At 43.3% G+C, this 19850-nt stretch overlaps 1 protein-coding gene across 2 annotated transcripts in view; it reads left to right on the plus strand.

Annotated features, from left to right (window-relative positions):
* OCA2 (OCA2 melanosomal transmembrane protein) overlaps positions 1 to 19850 on the plus strand; it is a 1149362-nt gene that overhangs the window by 502473 nt on the left and 627039 nt on the right. For both annotated transcript variants that reach the window (XM_078656175.1, XM_078656174.1), the window contains one exon: positions 12645 to 12727. In XM_078656175.1, coding sequence (XP_078512301.1) covers positions 12645 to 12727 — 83 coding nt within the window. The remainder of the gene's footprint in view (positions 1 to 12644; positions 12728 to 19850) is intronic.

Consider the following 19850-nt stretch of genomic DNA (forward strand, 5'->3'; position numbering starts at 1 on the left):
GAGGCTGTGCTACCTGAGGCCTAGCCTCTGCTGCCTGAGGCCTAGCCTCTACTGCTTCCTCAGAGATCCCTGCCGCATGGATAGAACATTTTCCTAGAGTGTGATCACTGCATCACAGGAGCACTTTAATTCAAAAAGACAGAATGTTGGCTGACTTCTCATGCCATGCTGCCACAAAAAGCTAGCCTACGTTGTCCTTTTTCACAGAGAGACCTCCATAAGTAGGCCTGGCATGCGTGGGGGGTACTGTTGTTTTTTTTTTTTTTTGCCATACCACCAGTCCCAGGCAGTGCAAACAGCGTCAGCAGAGGGCGACCTTCTGACACAACCAAGCTGGTGATTCTGTTTCTAGCCTAACCGAGGCAGGATTAAGTGCCACCTGCAGAAACTTTGTAGTTCTTACTTGTAATTAAGGTGGGTCAAGGAGTGTAGCTATCAGCAGTGCAGCAATCCCAGTGGTATCGGGCGCAGAGATTCTGAGGGGCCCACTGCATTCCAGTAATGGTGCTATTTCAATACTGAAAGGGGGGGCGCTGTGTCATATTTCACTTGCTTGCCTTAGGGACCAGGGCATACTGGCTATTTCACTCTGTGCGAGAACAATACGTTGGCCAAACAGGGCCACCTCCCTCTGTTTGTGTGTGTGTTTAGATCAATGTATCCAGCCAAAGTGTGCTGTTACTACAAGAACCAAGAAGCAACATTTCCAAGTTTATGCTTGGTTTAAATGAACGAGTATGTTCATACTGAAGATCAGGTGAGAACAGTTGGGAAATCTAATATAAATAGCTTGCAGTAGATGATTATGGTTTGAACACTGCATTTCCATGACTCGGGTGTTAGAAAGGCAAATTGATACTGAGCTAGGATTATGGGGCAGGTTCACAAAGCATGCGAGTACCTCAAGTGGTACTATACGAGTACTTTTATGTACTGTTCCATGCTTTTATGACTCGGCCCAGAAACAAGCATGCAACTCGCACTTAGCAAAAATTCAAATAGGGCACAGTCATTGATATTTGCACTAAATGTATGGCAATATTCCCATTCTATGTGATTTGGGACGCGTTTATAAAAGCATTGAAGAGTAAGTGAAAGAGTGCATCTTTATGTTCTTGTTTGAATAGATTCCAGTATGCTTCTAAACTACAATGTGGGCATTCAGGGCCAGCTTTAGACCTTGTGGTGCCCAGTGCGACAATCTTTTTTGGCATCCCCTGCCATGACCACCTCCTCTGATTCCCTCGCTACCTCCCTGCAAAGGTGCCTTTCTCTGCGCTACTTTTTTACTTTTATTTTTGTAAAATGCTCCTTCTCAAGTTAGTATAAGGTGTAAGACAGCCTCCAGACAAAACTCGGATCTCTCTCTCTCTAGCAGGAACATTAATCACAAGAGTTATCTAGGCATTTTTATTGCTGCCTGAAAGCTCGAAGGACAAGGAACTCTGCTGCAGGTGCTTTAAATCGAAAGTTATTGCTAAACACAGCGCCCCCTCCAAGGTCAGTGCCCCTCTTCCAGGTCTTAGCAGGTATGTGTGCCTGCAAGCGATTTGCTAGACAATATATTCACATTCATTTCTGCATTCAATGTTAGCAAACTTTATCAAGTAGCTTGCAATTTAGTTCTTTCGGATACAATTCTGATGTATTGCGTATGAACAAATATTCAAAGAAATTATTAACACGGGTATATGTATTCAAAGAATAAATTTATATTCCCAAAAAATTGAAAAGGGTACAAAAAGATAAAAAAATATTCCATAGAAAACACAATGCAACCATAAATTACAATGATATGATGTTACAAATACTTAATTGTTACAATTGTGAACACCTTTTACAAATATTCATAGGGAAATGTGACCGACTAAACAGACAACCTTGCCTTCAATCCAATAATACAAAAAAAAAATGGTTGTCGACTTTTTGGTCTAAAGTTGTATATATCCGCTAGACCATCTTCAGGACATTTGGTATAAAGATGAATGACCCTTCAGGAATGATGGGAATAAAGTTTCGGCTTTGTTCTATAATCCATAATTAAAGGGCGTGGTGGCTGAACAGCCTCCCACTTTACCCAGAAATAAATGCCGGTGTTTAGAGAGCTGTGACCCGTTAATGTGGTCATTAATCAGCCCTCTGGTCCAAAATATGTGTGAATCTGGAAAAAAAATCAAAAAACTGTATTTTGGCGCGGTTTGATTCGAAAGACACTGCTCACTTTTCAGCGGTACGTCTTTCGAATCAACTTTTGAAGAATCTCCAATTATTTCATTGGGACCACAGGGATTGCAAAGCACCCTATAGAGAGAAGCAATAACCCTAACTGGTTGCTTTGACTGTCTATCCGTAAATGGCACCACTGCCAGATGCAGTGAGCAAGAGCAATAAAAAATATTTTCACTTTTTAATGTTCTCTGCTTGTTTATGATTAATAGCCTATTATTTGGAACTTTTTTATTTTCTGCAATCATGGACAGGTCTGCTTTATTTGGCCAGCGGATTAATATGGAAAGCAATCGTTAAACCTTTGGCGGAAGCTTACAAATGCAAGTACTTCCTGGATGCTTGTTATGAGGGGAGCGACCTGGCCAGCCGGTCCAAAAGGGTAGATGTCTTATTAATGTGGCAACGTCTCAGTGTTTTTCAAATAGTGCATCATTATAGTGTTATCTAGAAGAATCTTGTCTACCATTTCCTCTCATTGTTGCATAAATGGTTGTCTCTACCGTAAAAGGTTAATTTCAGCAGGGTAATTTAGTTTTTGTACTTGACAGTCAAATCATAACTTATTGTCTTTGGGTTTTGGTAAAGATTTTCTTCTGAAGTGATATCTAAAGTCTGATGGATACTTCGAACTGCAGATTCCACACCTTTTGAATATTCCTAGGTGACAGCATTGTTCTGGAATCCTTCACTGCAGTGTTCCTGAGAGCCGGCAGGTGGTGCCATAAGGCTTTGCCTTGACTGCACCACACCAAAAGTGATGGAGTGGAGTCTCATAAAAGCACTGCTATGTTATCTGGATTTCTTTCCGGTAATAGGCTTACTAGATTCACTAGCATAAAGAACTTTGTCAACGTAGCAACCTGAGATAGAAGGCCAGATGGACTGGAACTACCCAGCAATCCAATGAGCATAATTTGCATGAGATACATTTTGGGTAGCAATGAATCTTTTGAGATATTAAATAGTGATAGTTAGTGGAAGCCAAACTCTGCCACTATGGAAAGGCACACTTAAGAACACTAAAACGAGGAATATATTTTTAAGATTTATTTAAAATCAAAACCCCATCCTAGCACCTGTGGCGTAACATAGGGCCTGCGGTGCGGGGGCACTCAAGCTCCAGGGGCTCCCAAGCTCCAGGGGCCGCCTCAGAATAGTACCCTGACCTAAGAGCTCCTTATTAAGAGAGGAGTGGGGCCCACTAGGTACCTTGCAGAGGCCCTCAAGTTTTGTTACGCCACTGCCTAGTGCATACAATGTGAATGGTAACTATTATAATAAGAAGCAAATTCTTGGCAATAATACTTATCAGGAGGATGAATAATAAAAACATATTGGAACCTTTTTATTATATCGTAAAGCTTACTGATATCAATACCCCTCTTTCTTATGACTAGCTAAGCACCAGAAGCAGTCTACTTTGAGTTGATAAGGTGATTTCATTCCTGAATACCCCTTCTGAACAATAGAACCCAAGTATAGCACAGTAGCAGAATCTGCTATTCTCATCTGTGTCAGCAGGCAGGCAGGTAAGCTGCCAAGTGAAGGCAGGAAGCACCTCCCACCAGCATTCAGCGTAGGAAGCTCAGTATGACCCTTCCATCTCCAATCTCTGGGTTGAGGTTATTCTCGGTCATTCTCAAGCTCATTACACTCTCTCTCGTAGTTGATACATTGTTGAACATTTTCAGAATAAACAAGGCCTTGCAACCTTTCACGTACTTGCACTCTATAAAGCCTTGCCTATTGTCTAAAAACAATAAGCAAGAAATGATGTGATCCGCTTCTATGACATTTTGTTCATTATTTAAAGCAATAACTAGAAAAGTAAAATCATTCCATACAGAAATACATGAATATTTTCAAGCAGACTTAATTGTCACATTGCCATGAGTAAATGTACATTTATATTTGTTACTTTACCTAAGAAAGCAGCATATATGATTCCTGAAGCGGGTTTCCTTGAAGAAAAAACGCATGATTATTAGAACAGCACTACAACTGTGTGTGCTGATGTTGGTTCTTTTCTTTATATGCTTTCCCACAGGGATCTAGAGTTCTGCTTCCAACTTTCATTGGTCCGATTGACCCTTAAACATTTTTACACTGTGCTAGTGTGAGAAATTGTGGGTAACAGCCACAATCCTTGCTAGGATGAAACACAAAAGTCAGCATTTTAACGTGTGTAACCTTCTGGTAGCTTGGCACAAAAGCAGTCAGGTTTAACTTAGATGCAATGTGTAAAATACTTATGCAGCACTGAAACAGAAATAAAGTGAAAATACAACACAAGTCCCACACCAATTTAGAAAAATAAAGTAAAATGTAATGAATTATTAACACCAAGACTACAACAATCCAATCAGTAGAATCTGGTATATGCAATTCCAAAATGTATAGTGCCTAAAAGCACCACTCGTGGTTATCTGGTCATGCTAGACCAGGGAAAAATCATGAATTCATGCCGTCCACGATGTAGCGTGGGCCGGATACAGAGAGCAGTAGCGGCTGGTGTGCGAGAGAAGGGGCGGGGTAAACGAAGAAAACATTAAAAAAAGGGAAAAAAGAACTAACCTGCCACCCGACGCTCTTCTGCTTTGTGTCCTTTGTGCAGCACACAGGCTCCCAGTGTCCCCTGCGGCCAATCCTAATGCTGCTGTCATGCTTGAAGGCCTGCTTTAGGAATGGCCTGAGTGCCGTGAATTTGTGCTCTCAGACAGACTGGTACCTGTGCTTGCTGTCTCTAACACGCCAACGCAGCCGGGTTAGAGACAGCTCTGTGCACATGTCGGTTTGGCCGTCCTGACATGGCCGGCCAGACGACATGCTCACTGATCTAATAGCCGTGCCCATTACTCCCTCTCATCACTGCCCTTGTGATGGCCCCGCCCCCAAGACTCGCTGGCCCTTAGAGCCTGAAAACTAAAACTATAATAAACCTGCTTTAATATCATTTTATTTTACAAGTTTTGAGGCTGGCAGAGGGAGCTACGCTCCAGCGACATACCGGAGGAGCCGCCGCAGGGACCAAGCTAGTCCCGCTGAAAGTTACCCTCTCAAAGTCTGGAAACGAAGAGTTCAGATTGCGGAGGAGGAGGCTGCAAGAATAAGGGAGAGCATCGCTGATGGTCACCACTGTAGTGTGAGGAGCAGTCCTGGCTTCGTGGATGGCCGTCGCTGTAGCGCGAACATCCTGTCAGGCATCATGGATGGTCTTTGCTGGAGACTTGCTTTGGCGGCCAGCACGAGCTGTTGATGTTGTAGCATGAAAGGCAGATCTCATGTTGCCGGTCATCGCTGGCGATTAATGTTGCGTGAAGAGTTTGGTCCTCCAGAGCTTTGCGTTGGTGGTCGTCATCGGAGCTCAGATCTCGCATGAACAGGCTTGTTTGCAGTTGTGAAAAGCCCAAAACTTCAGGATTTTTCCTCATTCAGAAAAGGGCACTTTGGGATCAGGGACTCACTCTAGCAGGGGCCAGCAGGGCTCAGGCAGGTCCAGCTGGAGCAGGTCAGCTGGGCAGTTGCAGGGAGGCCTCTTGATTTTGTTGTGTCCCTGTAGCTCAGAACAGGAAGGTAGCCAGCTAACCCTTAGAGTCATTGCCTGAGATGGAGGAAGTAGGTTTAGTCTTCCTTCCCAAAGAGAAGGGCAGTTATATGGCAGCAGGGCAGTCCTTTTGTAGCAGGGTAGTCCTTCTTCAGTAGTATCTACAGGACCATTAATTTTATAAAGAGTGGGTCTGAGGGTCCTATTTTTAAAGCTGTTGCAGACTTTGGAGTGGAAGAAACTTCTAGAGTTTTCCTCCCACGGATGTGTGATATTTCCTTCCTCCTTACCATGGTCACAGGTCACATCCTATTGGGATGGACCATCATGCCAGGATGGCTAGTTCTACCAACACCCTGTCCCCCTTTTGTGTGACTGTCTTGGAGGAATACACAAAGGCCAACTGCACCTAATCATGTGACTAAAGGCAATCTAGAGGTAGCTGGTATGGCAACAAAACATTGCAACAAGGCCTGCCTGAAGTTCTTCGAGGCAAGTCAGAAGTCAAATTGCATATGGAGCAGGGGAATGGACAAATTCATACATGGAGAGGGTCGATGTGAGATGCCTCCAGCCAGGTTACTTCTGATGGGTGCTCCCCTATTGCCCTATGCCCCTTTGGGGCACCATTCCAGGCCAGTACTGGATCTGATGGAGTCATCTGCACCAGCTCCAAGATCTATACCTGTTCCCAATGCACTTACCTTGAGTGCCAATGGGCGACCTGGTGCAAACACATGCATCAAATCTCCTAACCAACCACTGCCTAAGCCAGACCGAGGTCCCCTAATGAAATTACGAAAGCACAACTAGTCATTCAGCTTGGTTCAAATCAGAAACATACTCTGATGCAATTTACAACAGAGGCTCCATTGTATTTATGCCTCTGATTCTGACCCTATGCAGGATCAATGTATATCCTCCAGGATAGTTATGATGAAGAGGGAAGCTGCTCCACTCTTGTTATACTGTCAATGCATTATAACTGCCCCTCCACCTCAGACAATCCCCGTTGCTGACACAATTCTGGAAGGATCTCAAGACCTTCGACTGAACCTCCATGCCCAGACGGATCAGCAGCCCCCCCCCCCCCCGAGCGCCTTGATTACCTCACGGGTGAGTAGCCACACTAAACAAACTCCTGATTGATTGGTTATGCCTAGATCTACAAAAAATAGGTGCTTGAACCCATCTGCTCAAAGTGAGCTGGACTTAATACATGTACTACCAATGGAAGAAAATTCTTTGTTTGCAGAGTTAGTCAAGAGGGAAGCTGAGGCGCTAGTGTTGCCCCAATCAAAACAAAGTCAAATGTTCTCAAGTATTCTATCCCCAGAGCCATTGTTGCTTTAACAAGCCCTTTACCAACACCTTAATGGTTACATGGTGAAAACCGATCATGCTCACCAGTTAGCAAACTAATAGGCCAGCGACTCAGAACTGCCTCTGGTTACCTGGATTTTTTTTTACTAAAACCTTACACCCGAGGGCCTCATTGTGGAGGTTTCCACTAACTAGATTAACCATCACTTTTTTCCGTTCAATCTCCTGGAAAGGGATACAAAATGGATTGTTTTATCCGGCAAGAGAGTGTTTTCATAGAGTTTGACCCTGAGGTTTTAAAATAGGGTGTTTGCTGTTGTGATAAAGACATGGTCTCTGGGACAGGGCCAGATGGGACTTGCTAGCTTTTCAAGATAATCCCAAAGCACAAAAAAGACATGATGGACCGATGCTGCAAAGATTGTGATTTGTGCTGGCCTGCATACTATATAATACATTGGCAGGGCTGTTGGTACCAGCATGGTCTTTAGGAGTCACACATTGATGAGGTGTACTGGATTTTTGAGCATTGTACAAGCATCTTTACGGGACATGCTCTTTGATGGTTCCAAGGTTTTTTGGGGAAAAGGCAGGCTGCACTGGAGAAGTTCAAAGACAGACGAGCCACCGCATGATAGGGTTTTTAACACCAGTGAATCAATTTGCCAATCAGTTCCATAAATTCAAAGGTTATTCCAGGGGGATGAATTATAGACCGCGACAGCCATTCCAACAGGTGGTGCAGAAATCAATTCAGTCCATTTGGAGCTGTGGGTGTGATGCTGGTAGACAAAGTGCAGAGCAGCCAGTCCTCCAACTCCTCCTCCCCAGCTACAACTGCTACCTAGCTACTTTAAATTCTCCTTGTTGCCCATGCCAGCCTAGTGGGGGGCAAGAGCCTACACGTCTTCCCTCGCTGGAGATAAATTACATCAGTCACATAGGTCTTACATATAGTGTAAGAGGGCTGTGCCTTACCATTGATTTTTCTCACCTGCCCTTTTTACCTCCTGCACCAGAACAAATTTCAGAGTAGCAGTCGCAAATCCTGATCTAGGAAATACTACTTTTGCTTTCCAGAGGTGCCCTTGAGTATGTACCGGACTCTAATGATGAGTGATGTTATTCCTGCTATTTCTTCATCCGAAAAATGAATGGAGGCCTTGGGCTCATTCAGGAACTTTTCCCATTGAATGTCCTCTTATGGAAGGACACTTTCAAGATGCTAACATTAGAGGGGACTAGTCTGCTGCTTACTTCTCTGGACTCAGGAGACTGGATGATGTCCTTGGACTTATAGGACGTGTAGTTCCATATACACATCCCTCAGTTCCACAGGCATTGCCTGAGCTTCAAGGAGGCGCAAAAACACTTGTTTGTTGTACTCCTCCTTGGATTTACCCTGGGGCCCTGGGTGTTCACAAAAGTGGTGGCAGTGTTCTCTACCTATCTCCAAAGATTGGGAGGACATACATTCTTGTACCTCAACAACCAGTTGCTGAAGGAGGGCTCACCGCAGTCAGTGATGGGTCACTTCCAGACAGCCAGCCTCTGGATATCATTGGGGTTTTCCATCAAAGAGCCAAAGTGAAACCTTGACCCCCTTGCAAAGTATCTTTCACTGGGGCAGTACTGGACACAGTTGCATGCAAGCCTCCCCTTTTCCCCCCTTGCCCCTTCACTGCATCAAGTCCAGATTACTCAGGCTATTCTCCTGATGTTTCAGAACCATTCCTGGGCCTCATTGAGGATGGCTCTGATCCTTCTTGGTCTGCCAGTATGAGGGTCCTACAGTGGAACCTCATGTGACAGCGGGCCAGTCACCAGGGTCGACTCCATCACCCTACTGATCTTGCAGGAGGTGGCTTGGGATCTGCAGTAATAGGTGACAGATGGCGACCTGTCTTGGGGTCGACCACTTTCGTTCCCCCATCTATGACTAGGAAAGTGACAGATGCATCACTGCTGGTTTGGGTGGAGAAAAGTCACCATTGGATGTGGACAAGTCTCCTAAAGAAAGAGACCTTACGGCTAAAGTGGTCGACCTCGAAGTTGGGGGATCCGGGTTCAAGTCTCTGAAATGACGCTCAAAATCCTGTGATTCTGGGCAAATCGCGTTATCTCCCTGTGCCTTACAAAAATGAAAGTGTCCATCTGTAACCAAACTGATGCTCATGTAAAGCACTCTGACACCTGATATCTTTGGGTCGAGTTCACGTTATATAAAACTCTTATTAAAAAAAAAAAAAAAAAAACTGTTCTGCATCAACCTCCTGGAGCTGCGGGTGATCCATTTAGCCCTGAAAAACATCCTGTCATCTTATGCAGGGAGGCTGGTACAGGTCCTCAAGGACAACACCACTACCATGTGGTACTGTAACAGGCAGGGCTAAGTGTGCCTTGTGTTGGGATGCTTTAAGTCTTGATGGGACTTATGCATCAGAACGTCTTTCTGGTCACCAACTAAATAGCAGTGTAATTGAATGCCACAGCTGACAAGTTGAGCAGGGGTCATCTGGTAGACTGAGTGGCGTCTCCACCCTGTGAAGATGCAGGGCATCTTCAATCAATGAGGAGGGTTCTGGTTGGATCTATTTTCCACCACTGAGAATGAAGAGTGAAGTATATTCTGACTGCAATGGAGCACAGGACTTTTTTTTTTTAATCTCCAATAAGTCCCACACAGCAGGATTGCTAAGAGGTCTTCAGAGGCCACCCCCCCTTTTGCCACCACTCTGCAAACGCGGCTCAAGGCGCACTACTAGTTGGGGGATGAAGTTCACTTTACTCCTGAGGGACCTTGGGGGCCAAGAAGCCCTCCTGGTACCTCCTGTAAGTCCTATACAGTAGAATTCCTGAGACCTGGTCAGAGGCCCATCCCTCTTTCTCCACCACTCTGCAAACGCTACTCCTAGTTAAAAAAAAAAACAACATAGAAATTCACTGAAAAAACTAAGTTTACAAAGACGTTATAGGTAGGAATTGGCATTTAAAAAACCTTAGAAATTCACTGAAAAAACAAAGTTTACAGAGTTGTTATAGTTAGGCTAGGGTGTCACTCGTACAAAACCAGAGAAATTCAGCCATTATAGTTAGTGAGCTAACTATAACTCACGCCCCTTAATGCACTGCTTATGAACTCCCATATTACATCGTTCATGACATGGTCAGTGACATCACTGATGACATAATCCACAGAATCTGTACCCACTCACACCCCATATAACCTTCCATACACCCACTGCAATTACCACACTAACATTCTTAAACCCATTCACACACACACCAATACTTACACAGCCAATCACTGATTCATACAGTCACTCATATATCCACTCACTCATACAGCCACTTACCTAGCCACTCATATAGCCTCTCACACACAGTCATTCATCCATTGAGCTACTCTCACACCTATTCACTCATAGTCTGTCACACAGCCACTTAATCGCCCATACAGTTAAACGCGCACACTCACTTACTCATACAGATACTAACACGTACTCACTCACCTATACAGTCAGTGACACAAGCACACACTCCCCCTTACAGATACACTCACATTCACTCAGTCACTACTCATTTACCCTATCACTCACCTATACTGCCTTTCATATACCCAGCTACTCACCCATATACCACTGACACATGCACTCACCCACACAGCCATACACACTCATCCATGCAGCCCCGCATGCACGCACTCACTAACCCATACAGCCACTCACTCATCACCCACCCACACAGACACTCAGACACCTAATTAATCACCCATACAGCCACTCATGTACCCACTCAGCAACCCATACAGCCTCTTAGGCACCATCTGCCTGACTGATACAGACATTCGCAAAACCAAGTCCCTTACCCATACATTCACTGAGACACCTAATCACTCACTTATACAGTCAGTCATGCACCCACTGAATCATCCAATCGGGCACTCATACACCCACTGATTCTCCAATATACCTTGGTATATAATTTAACGTGCTAACATTTTAGTAACACTCAGTCACTGGATGATGTCATCAACTATGTCATCAGTGATGTCACTGACCCTGTCATGAGTGATGTAATATAAGGTCATAAGTAGTGCATTGGGGAGGCACGAGTTCTAGTTAGCGCACTAACTATAACAGCCAAATTTCCCTGGTTTTGTATGAGTGACACCTGAGCCTAACTTTGTCTCAGTAACCTTTGTTTTTTTAGTTAATTTCTGTGTTTTAAAAAATTATATTTCCTAACTATAACGTCGTTGTAACCTTTTTGTTTTCCAGTGAATATAAATATATATATATACACTTGGAGGTTAGCATATATCATAACAATCCAAATGAAAACAGTATATTGATCGTAGAAATAGGACTCTATATCCTGAATATTTCATATAACATGGTACAAGTACAAGAGGGGGGAAGAGCAAGAGAGGAAGAGGAAAGAAATAAAGAAGAGAAAAAAATGATGATGATGATCCTGGGGATCAGGTAAGTCAATGAATACATCATGTACAAAGAGTCCCTTAGTCTTAAGAAAAAAATAGCATTGTTTTTCCTGATCAAATCAATTGGACTCTATTGGTATTGTAAGGGAAGGTTTCTGTAGTTCATTTTGGGAAGAACCTGAAGATAATGCTTGATGCATACCTTGCCACTTGGTGTTTTATGTTCATCTGTGTAGGGTAATTAATGGTGTCACCTATATCAAAGTCGTCAAAGATGCCTTTGATACTGTGGTACACAGCGGGCACACTTTTCTATTGGAACATTTCCAGTTTGAGACTCAGTCTCTGTTTAATAGCCTTAGCTACCTATAAGGTTGATGATCTACTCCCTGGTGGGCTTTCCTTATCTTTGGTGTCTGTAGGAGAGAGGCAGTGTTGGAGCATAGCGTTCACTTAGGAGAATGTCAGGAAAATAGTTAGCCAATGTAAAGGGGACCTGAAACGTGTGAGATGGATTTCTGAGCATTCCACTTGAGAAACCATGCATATTGCTTACACAGAGTGACTGCTGCTGGCAGAGACAGGACAAGTAACATATCTCCGGTATAATCTCTGATAGTTGTAGCAAAGGGTACTACGGAGTACTGGGTACATACTGGCACAGACTAGTTAGAGTTTGTGAACTAGGTGAGCACACCAATTGTGTAGGAGCGCAATAGAGCTATTTAAATAACCCGCTGCCTTACACATTCTTGAAGGCTAGGAATACTAGACTAACGAGTGTACAAAATAAATACTTCCAGCATAATAAAAACACTTAAAAAAATCGTAAGCCCCAAAATTAAAACCCCAGAAAAAATCTCTTTTCAACCTTAAACTCACAAATTTGAGCTTTAAGGCCACTATTTAACACCCAATATACTATGCACAATAGGCTCTATCATTAACCATTAGCACACAGTCATAGGTCAGAGCATTTATCCCAAATGAACTTAAAATTTTTTAGTGCATAATAAAAAATATGTATGTAGACTTGGTTCTCATTAAGGTTTAATGCACAAGTATTAGAACATGTGTTAATTTTGAGTATTACATCTATTGCAGGTTGTTTACAACTGGACACTCCCTTTAAATACTCGAAGGAGAGGCCAAGCTGTCAAGCAAAAAACATTTGAAATACTGAACAGGTTTGTGGACTTATTAAGAAATGTTAATGGTACTTTTCAGTCACTAATATTGTGAGTACAGAATATTTGTTGTGGATTTGATTAAATGCACATTTACACACTGTGTAATGCCAGTGCTCCTGAGCTTTGCAATTTGGCTTCCATTAAACTGTGAATAGATCACCGCCTTAAAACATTACCTCAGATTACCTATATGCTACTAGGGCACTCTCTAAAATCAACATATGTGGATTTTCCAAGTCTTATTCAGTTTGTATCATGCAATTTTTCTTTTTCATTCAAACAGTGATTGTGAGAAGCTGGCTTGGCATAATGTGTACACTTATGTAAGTGGGCACCTTGCACCAATCCAGACAACCCTTATGGTGATTTTAGTGGTCTTAGACAACCTTAGAAAGCTGTCTAAGAGGTAGCTGTGGAGAGCAGCCGTCAAGGCTTAGTCCAGAAGGAGTGTGAAGCAGCTTTTTGTACCAGACATATCTTATAGGTGTAGATTAAGTGAAAAAGGACCACATAGTGTATGGAGCTCGAGCATCTCCCTAACGATGCAGGACCACGGTGCAAGTGATGCGGTGAGAAAAAAGATCTTGGTCATAGGAGATGCTTGAGATTGGGGCTACTTGGAGCCTGATGATCTTGGTGGAAGGAAGCAGAGAAGTCTTTGCAACTGCAAGTCGATGTGGTGCACAGCTTTTCGGTTCCTGCGGCTCCAACAATGGATACTGACCTCAAACTTTGTGAGAGGACAGGTAGGGCCTCGAGGAACGTGAAGAATTAGCACCTGTGTTGCTGAGCCTTTAGGAGTCTGCTGGAGCCCAGGATCAGCAGAACGGTCAGCTTCGTTGCGGTGCCTGCAGATGCAGGGAAATGACTCCTTCACATCAAGGGAGATTCCTTCTAGTGTCTTGGATGTCCACAGGTCTTGGAAGGTTCCTATTTGATGCACAGGCCTGGACATTGCAGTAGACGAGCAGGGCAACGAGATCCGGAGCAGAAAGAGTCTTCCCAGTTGCAGCCTTGATGACCAGAGCAACTCCAGAGTGTCAAGATAGTTAAAGTGGTATCTTGAAATGATCTTGTCCCACGACGATTCTAGGGACCCACCCTCCGATAAGGCCTTAAGTACCCTAAGGAAAGGGTTGGGAAGATTCAGGGTTCCCTCCCAGGAGAGAGGTCGGACAGTGGGAAGGAAACTCTGAGGTCCTTCCTTTGTCCAGTTTCGCGCCAGAGCGAGAGTCAATGGCTCCCTGAGCTGGTTTAAACTGGGTTATGCCCCCACTCGGCACAAAAACACTAAACCCTGTCTGGGAGGTGGTCACACCTCCTTGTGACAGGATACCTATTGTTCTGCCTTCCCCTGCTCGCGCTTGGCTCCGCAGCAGGAGGGCAGAATCAGGTGTCTGGTAGGCAGCAGCCATGGTGTGCTGTCTAGGTCTAGAAGACTGGCACCGGGAGCACTAAGGGCTTCCCGGAGGAGCTTTACAGTGCATGCAATCATGCCCCTCTATATGTTATATGGCTGACTATCTTACAACCCAGGAGAATGGACTCCGCTCATGCAGAGCCACCCTTACACTTGGAACCGAGCACCCTGCCTTCAGGACCGAAAAGCCTAATTTGGGGGGAAATAAAGGTTTTAATGGCAGTGACGTTCGATATAGGGAAACCTATAACTTTCGTAAGTGGTGCTAGCAACAGCTTACACAGGCTGCAATGGCAGGCCTGTAGTTACAAATGGGGGGTGGTCTCCTGTGGGTGGCATAATGCATGCTTCAGCCCTTGGGGGACCCCTGGTGTACCTTAGTACCATATACTAGGGACTGATATGTGTACACCAGTGTCCAATCTGGGACGTGCCCAAGTACATACCATACCTATTTAGGGGAGAAGGCACAGAGACAGGGGTCCTGATTAGCTGAATCCCAGTCAGACTCATCCTAAACAGCATCACATAAAGAAAAAAGTGAGGGTAACCATAAAAACAGATCCTATTTTCCTAAAGTGATCTTCACATTTGGACTCTGCAACTTGTATACATGTGATGGCTGTCCAGATTACAAATCCTTTGCAGTAGTAGTGAGTGCCTTCAGAAACTCTAACGATCCATGTTCCCAGAGATGGCCAACACTAGAGCATGTTCTTCCATTAAAATTTCTACAATATTGGACTCAATAGGAAATGTCCTTGTATTGCATTTGCTAACTCAGAAATACTTATGTCCACTTTGCAAATGTCAACTCTTTTGATGGAAGTTTTCAAGGGAGAATCAGCATATTGCAATACTTAGTCAAAATCATCCACCTTACCTTGAGATAAATGTTTTGGTTAAATCGTAAGAAGATTTGTGACCTGATTGAGTGCAGTCTTTCCCTAATTTTATCTGAAAAACAAATCTATTAGTAGGTCAATTTAAACATCATAGCAGCTACAGCACAGCTGCAAAGTCACATCCCCCTTCTTTGATCTTATTCATAAGGTTTGTCTACTGTGTTTTTCCATGAGATGCTTAATCTCGCCAAAAAACAGGAAGAATGCAGGTGCAAATCATTCCACCACTCCCATGTCTGAAAGTCAGTTTATCTACAGTACATTTTTGTATTGAAAGTATATTCTAATAAACTTGATCTACCATAATTTTAAAAAGTTGATATTTAACTGTTGAACAATTCACCAGCCACATTTGTAGTCTTTATAGATGTCTAGACATTTAATAATTAATCGTCTTCCAAAAAACAGGACACCTCAATGGGTATTGTTTTGATTAAATTGCATTGAAAATTTGCAGATGAGTAATGATCCTCAGCCATGAAACATTAATCCAATTTTGATATACGCACCTCAGTAGTCCTGTTAAAATGCACTGATCAAAACTGGCTAACCATTTGCTCTGAAACATCTTGTTGAGCCCAATTTATGGATGACTAGGAGGAATACCACATACATATATACATTCATCATTTTAACATTAAGTGACTGTAAACTTTAAACATGTTTTAACTTAAGTGAATAACTGTGAAGTAAAGGTTTAAAAACTTGGCTATGACGTAATGACTCCCGATGTCACTCGTGAGATGATTACTTTTTTTCTTGCTGTGTCAGATTTCAGTTCCTTATAGAGAGTTGTGTGACTCTTTGCTGATTACATTTTTTGTTTATTTTAATAGAACTTGTTTTGTATTTATTAGATGTTTCTTTGGCTATGATGCCATTTGATGGGGTTATTTCACCACCTCACAGGTTTTCAATGATTATAGTCTTCTTGGCTCGGCATAGCTATTAATGGTATGCAAGGCGTTCCGTCGTAAAATCATTTTGCCTTTCTCGCTCCTTCTGTTAAGTGAGTGTGGGAGAGCCCCCGCATCAAGATGGTGGCCTCTTTGCGATATGCCTGCCTGGCAGATTTGCTGGAAGGTGTATGAAACTGATGAGCTTGAAAACATCCTGATGAATAACTTTTAATTCAAGCATCTATGCTAATCCACGTTTCTCATTCATGGCAGAACTACATACCCTCAGCATCCCTATACCAAATTTCTCAGGATTTGGACATGCTGCTATGGTAGAAAGGGGTTGAGCCTTTTTATGGAAAAGGCCAGGCTTAGTGCCAAAAAGGCTTATAAATTGTTACCAATAGAATTTGGTCTGTCTCTACTAACATGCACCTTCAATACTAGTAATTTTACTTTGAATCAAGAGGATATGCCAGCTTCCTAAGGCCCAGGAAGCAGAATGCTGTTCTCACAACCAGCAGATGTTTCCCTGGTCTAAACCTTTCTTTCAGAAATTCGTATCCACTGCCTCACCCGCTCCAAAGGATACTATGGATGCTCTGCTGCCCTGCCTGTCTGTTATGGAATCTCAAATGACCAGAAGTATAAGGGCCTGGTGGAGATGGCTTCCAGGAGAACAGAGGAGTCTGATACCTGCAGTGTAAGATCTTAAATGGTAATAGCCTGCCTGCTTTAAGCTCTGTAACAGACTGTATCCAGGATGAGTGAGATGCACTGGCTCAAAGCAGTCCATTATTGTACTAGGGTTTGATCACAAGGTAATCTAGCTGAAGATTCTTGCTCGATTTGCAGAATCCAGATTTTGTCAACATTATTGTGGGATTCAGATGAGCAGTGTCTCGCAAGGACAAGCTATACCTGCCTATAACACTTTTGGTTTTTTTCTACGATCCTTTGTAAGACCATGATGAAGTTCCAGCCTTGCGTTGAAGTATCAGTTTTGCCTTCACTGTGCTTTCACCTGAAAAATATTTTTTCTTTTCAATGCACTGCCTCCTGCTGACCTGAAAGTGTGAAGTTTAAAACAGCCTAAATATAGATAGACATATTTTATTCAGCACAACTAATAAAAAAAATAAAAAAACATTGCTGTGGTCCGTTCAGCACCACGAAAACGTGATATTGACTATAAGAAAACTCTGCACTGATCATTAAGGAGCAGCAGCTATGAGAGAACCCCAGGCAACAGTTCGGTGCTTATAGGAGATATAAATATAGTGAAACATAAAAACATTGTAATTGTAAAGAAAACGGAGCTCATAATAAATAAACATCAAAAACAATATTTCACATTTGGGTAACCTGATTAACGTAATTAGGCTAAATCTAGCCATCAGTGGACCAGAGTGACCTTCTTATTTACATCTCAGCCTGAAGTTAACTTTTTTACTGTGACAAACACCCAAGCTTTGAACAACGGCATATACGTACTGCCAGATTAGGCTAACATTGTTCCCCGTCTTACTGAAAAGAACCTTAGACAGTCTTTCCCAATGTTCCGCGTATTCCTCATAAACTTGCTATGCTACCCAATGATTCTCTTGTTAGCTATTGGTCCACTAAATGTAATTGAAAATGGTTAATGCTATTTTCTTCGGTTTTCCTTTATCAATTTTCTTCGACGTGTTTATGGTAGGGAGTGAAATGAATAAAGTTTTAATTTATATATACTTCAGTTGGGCCAGAGTTCTATTTTTCAGTTGTTTTTACTTTGTTTAAATTGTGTATCCTTTACTCGGTCTCTTCCTACTCTCCTTCAACAGCTCTTCCCTCAGAATACTTCTTGGGCTCAGCCTACACCACCGAAAGTGAGACTAGGACCCTTCAAGGGCTCTTTAGGTTGCTTCCCTATATTCTAAAGGCCAGAGTTCTAGGAGGTTCAGGTAGAGCTTTTGTATAGGTCTGTTGCCACCATGTCACCTCTTTCCTGCCATAGGGATGTATTTCACTACTCTTTAGAATCCTAAAAGAATTCAGAGAATAGTCTGGTCTCTTTATTAATCGTGACAAATTAAGTATATACCCATTATAAAGGGTGAGTTTGCAGTGAATTGGCAAGTTTCGCTACCTGCTGTTACAAATAGTTTCAAATACCTAGGCGTACAAAGTAAACACAACCCACAATTTGCATGACCATTAAACCTCGCCCCACTGTTTCAGACTATTAGGGTAAGCTTAACTCAATGGGATTCACTGCCTCTCTCCATTAGAAGACAAGATGCCCCATTTAAAACACGCTACAGAGCTAGCCGAATCCATTCTCAGCTCTGACATTGCCTTCATCACCGAGACCTGGCTCAATGACTCCTCCCCTCCAGTCCTGGATATGCTCGTTCCCCCGGGTTTCTCTATCATCAAGAAAGATAGAATAGACCAAAAAGGCGGAGGCGTGGAAATCATCCACAACAATAACCTATCTGTGTCCGAAACCGATAACATCATATACAACTCCTTCGAATGCCTAACTGCCAACATCAAAACCACCAACAATAAGCTAGTGCACTGCCACCTCCAATACCATCCCCCAGGCAACTCCGTCACGTTCACAGAACATCTATCAGATCTAATCGCACATCTCTCTCCGAGATACCAACAACGTCATTCTAGGTGACCGTAACCTCCACTGGAATGATAAGAACAGTGCTCCTGTACAAACCCTAAATGACCTACACCTTACCAACAACCTCACCCAGCACTGTTCTAAAAAAAAACATGACAAAGGAGCTATCCTGGATGCCATCATCGCCAATCATGACGCAATCACTATAGATCACATCCTGCCGGTCGACTGGTCAGACAATCACCTTATCCTCTTCCACCTCCATCATCAGACCTTGCCTCTGCCCTCCATCTCAGTCCCACCTCATGGTCGAGAAACGTATCACAGATCAACACAGATGAGTTAGAAGAGAAAATATCCTCCATCCTGCCCATCTCCCCGGAAGGCCTCTCTACTGAAGAACTCACAGCCCACTACAACGTTACCATGTCCTCCATCCTTGACGAACTAGCCTCCTTGAAACTGAAAAAACCCAGGCGCATTCCCTCCAGATCCTGGTTCAACAAGGACATTAATGAGAAAAGAAGGCAACTTGGAGCTTCTGAACGTCTCTGGAGAAAGGACCCCTCCTCCAGCTGTTACGAGGAACTCAGAGCAGCAAGAAGAAAGTACAAACAAATATCAATAACGAAAGATCCAACTTTTTCTGCACCGCACTGGACAAGGCCCAAAACAGACCAAGAGAACTCTTTGACAGCATTAAAAAACAAACGTCGAAGCCAACGACATCCCTCGTCCAGCCCTCAAAAACCTTGTGCGCCAACTTCGCCAACTTCTTTAACGAAAAAAATCATCTTAATCGAACTTTCTCTGGACATTAACCTCCATCCCCGACAAAGACTGCTCTCCAACAAGCGAAATTATCACGAAAAGGCGACCAGCAACAACCTGGTCCTCCGACCCCATCTCCGAATCGGAGATCCTCAATCTCCTCCTCCAAGCAATCGTCTCACAACCTCGACCCCATTCCCTCTCAAATGGTCAAAGAGCTGAAACTCACCCTGGCTCCACTCTTTGGTGTGAAATCATAAACAGTTCCCTAAAAACTGTTTATGAAGTCTGCCAAGTCACTCCTCTTCTGAAAAAGCTAGGCTTAAACGCAACCAACCTGAATAATTTCAGACCTATCTCCAATCTCCCTTTCCTTGCCAAAATCCTAGAAAAATGCGTTCTACGTCAACTGAACAAACATATTGACAACCTAAATCTGCTTGACCACCACCAATCAGGCTTCAGAAAAGGCTACAGCACCAAAACTGCAATCCTCAACATC

This window comes from Lissotriton helveticus, chromosome 8, assembly GCF_964261635.1.
Source record: "Lissotriton helveticus chromosome 8, aLisHel1.1, whole genome shotgun sequence".
In the NCBI taxonomy this organism is placed as follows: domain Eukaryota; kingdom Metazoa; phylum Chordata; class Amphibia; order Caudata; family Salamandridae; genus Lissotriton; species Lissotriton helveticus.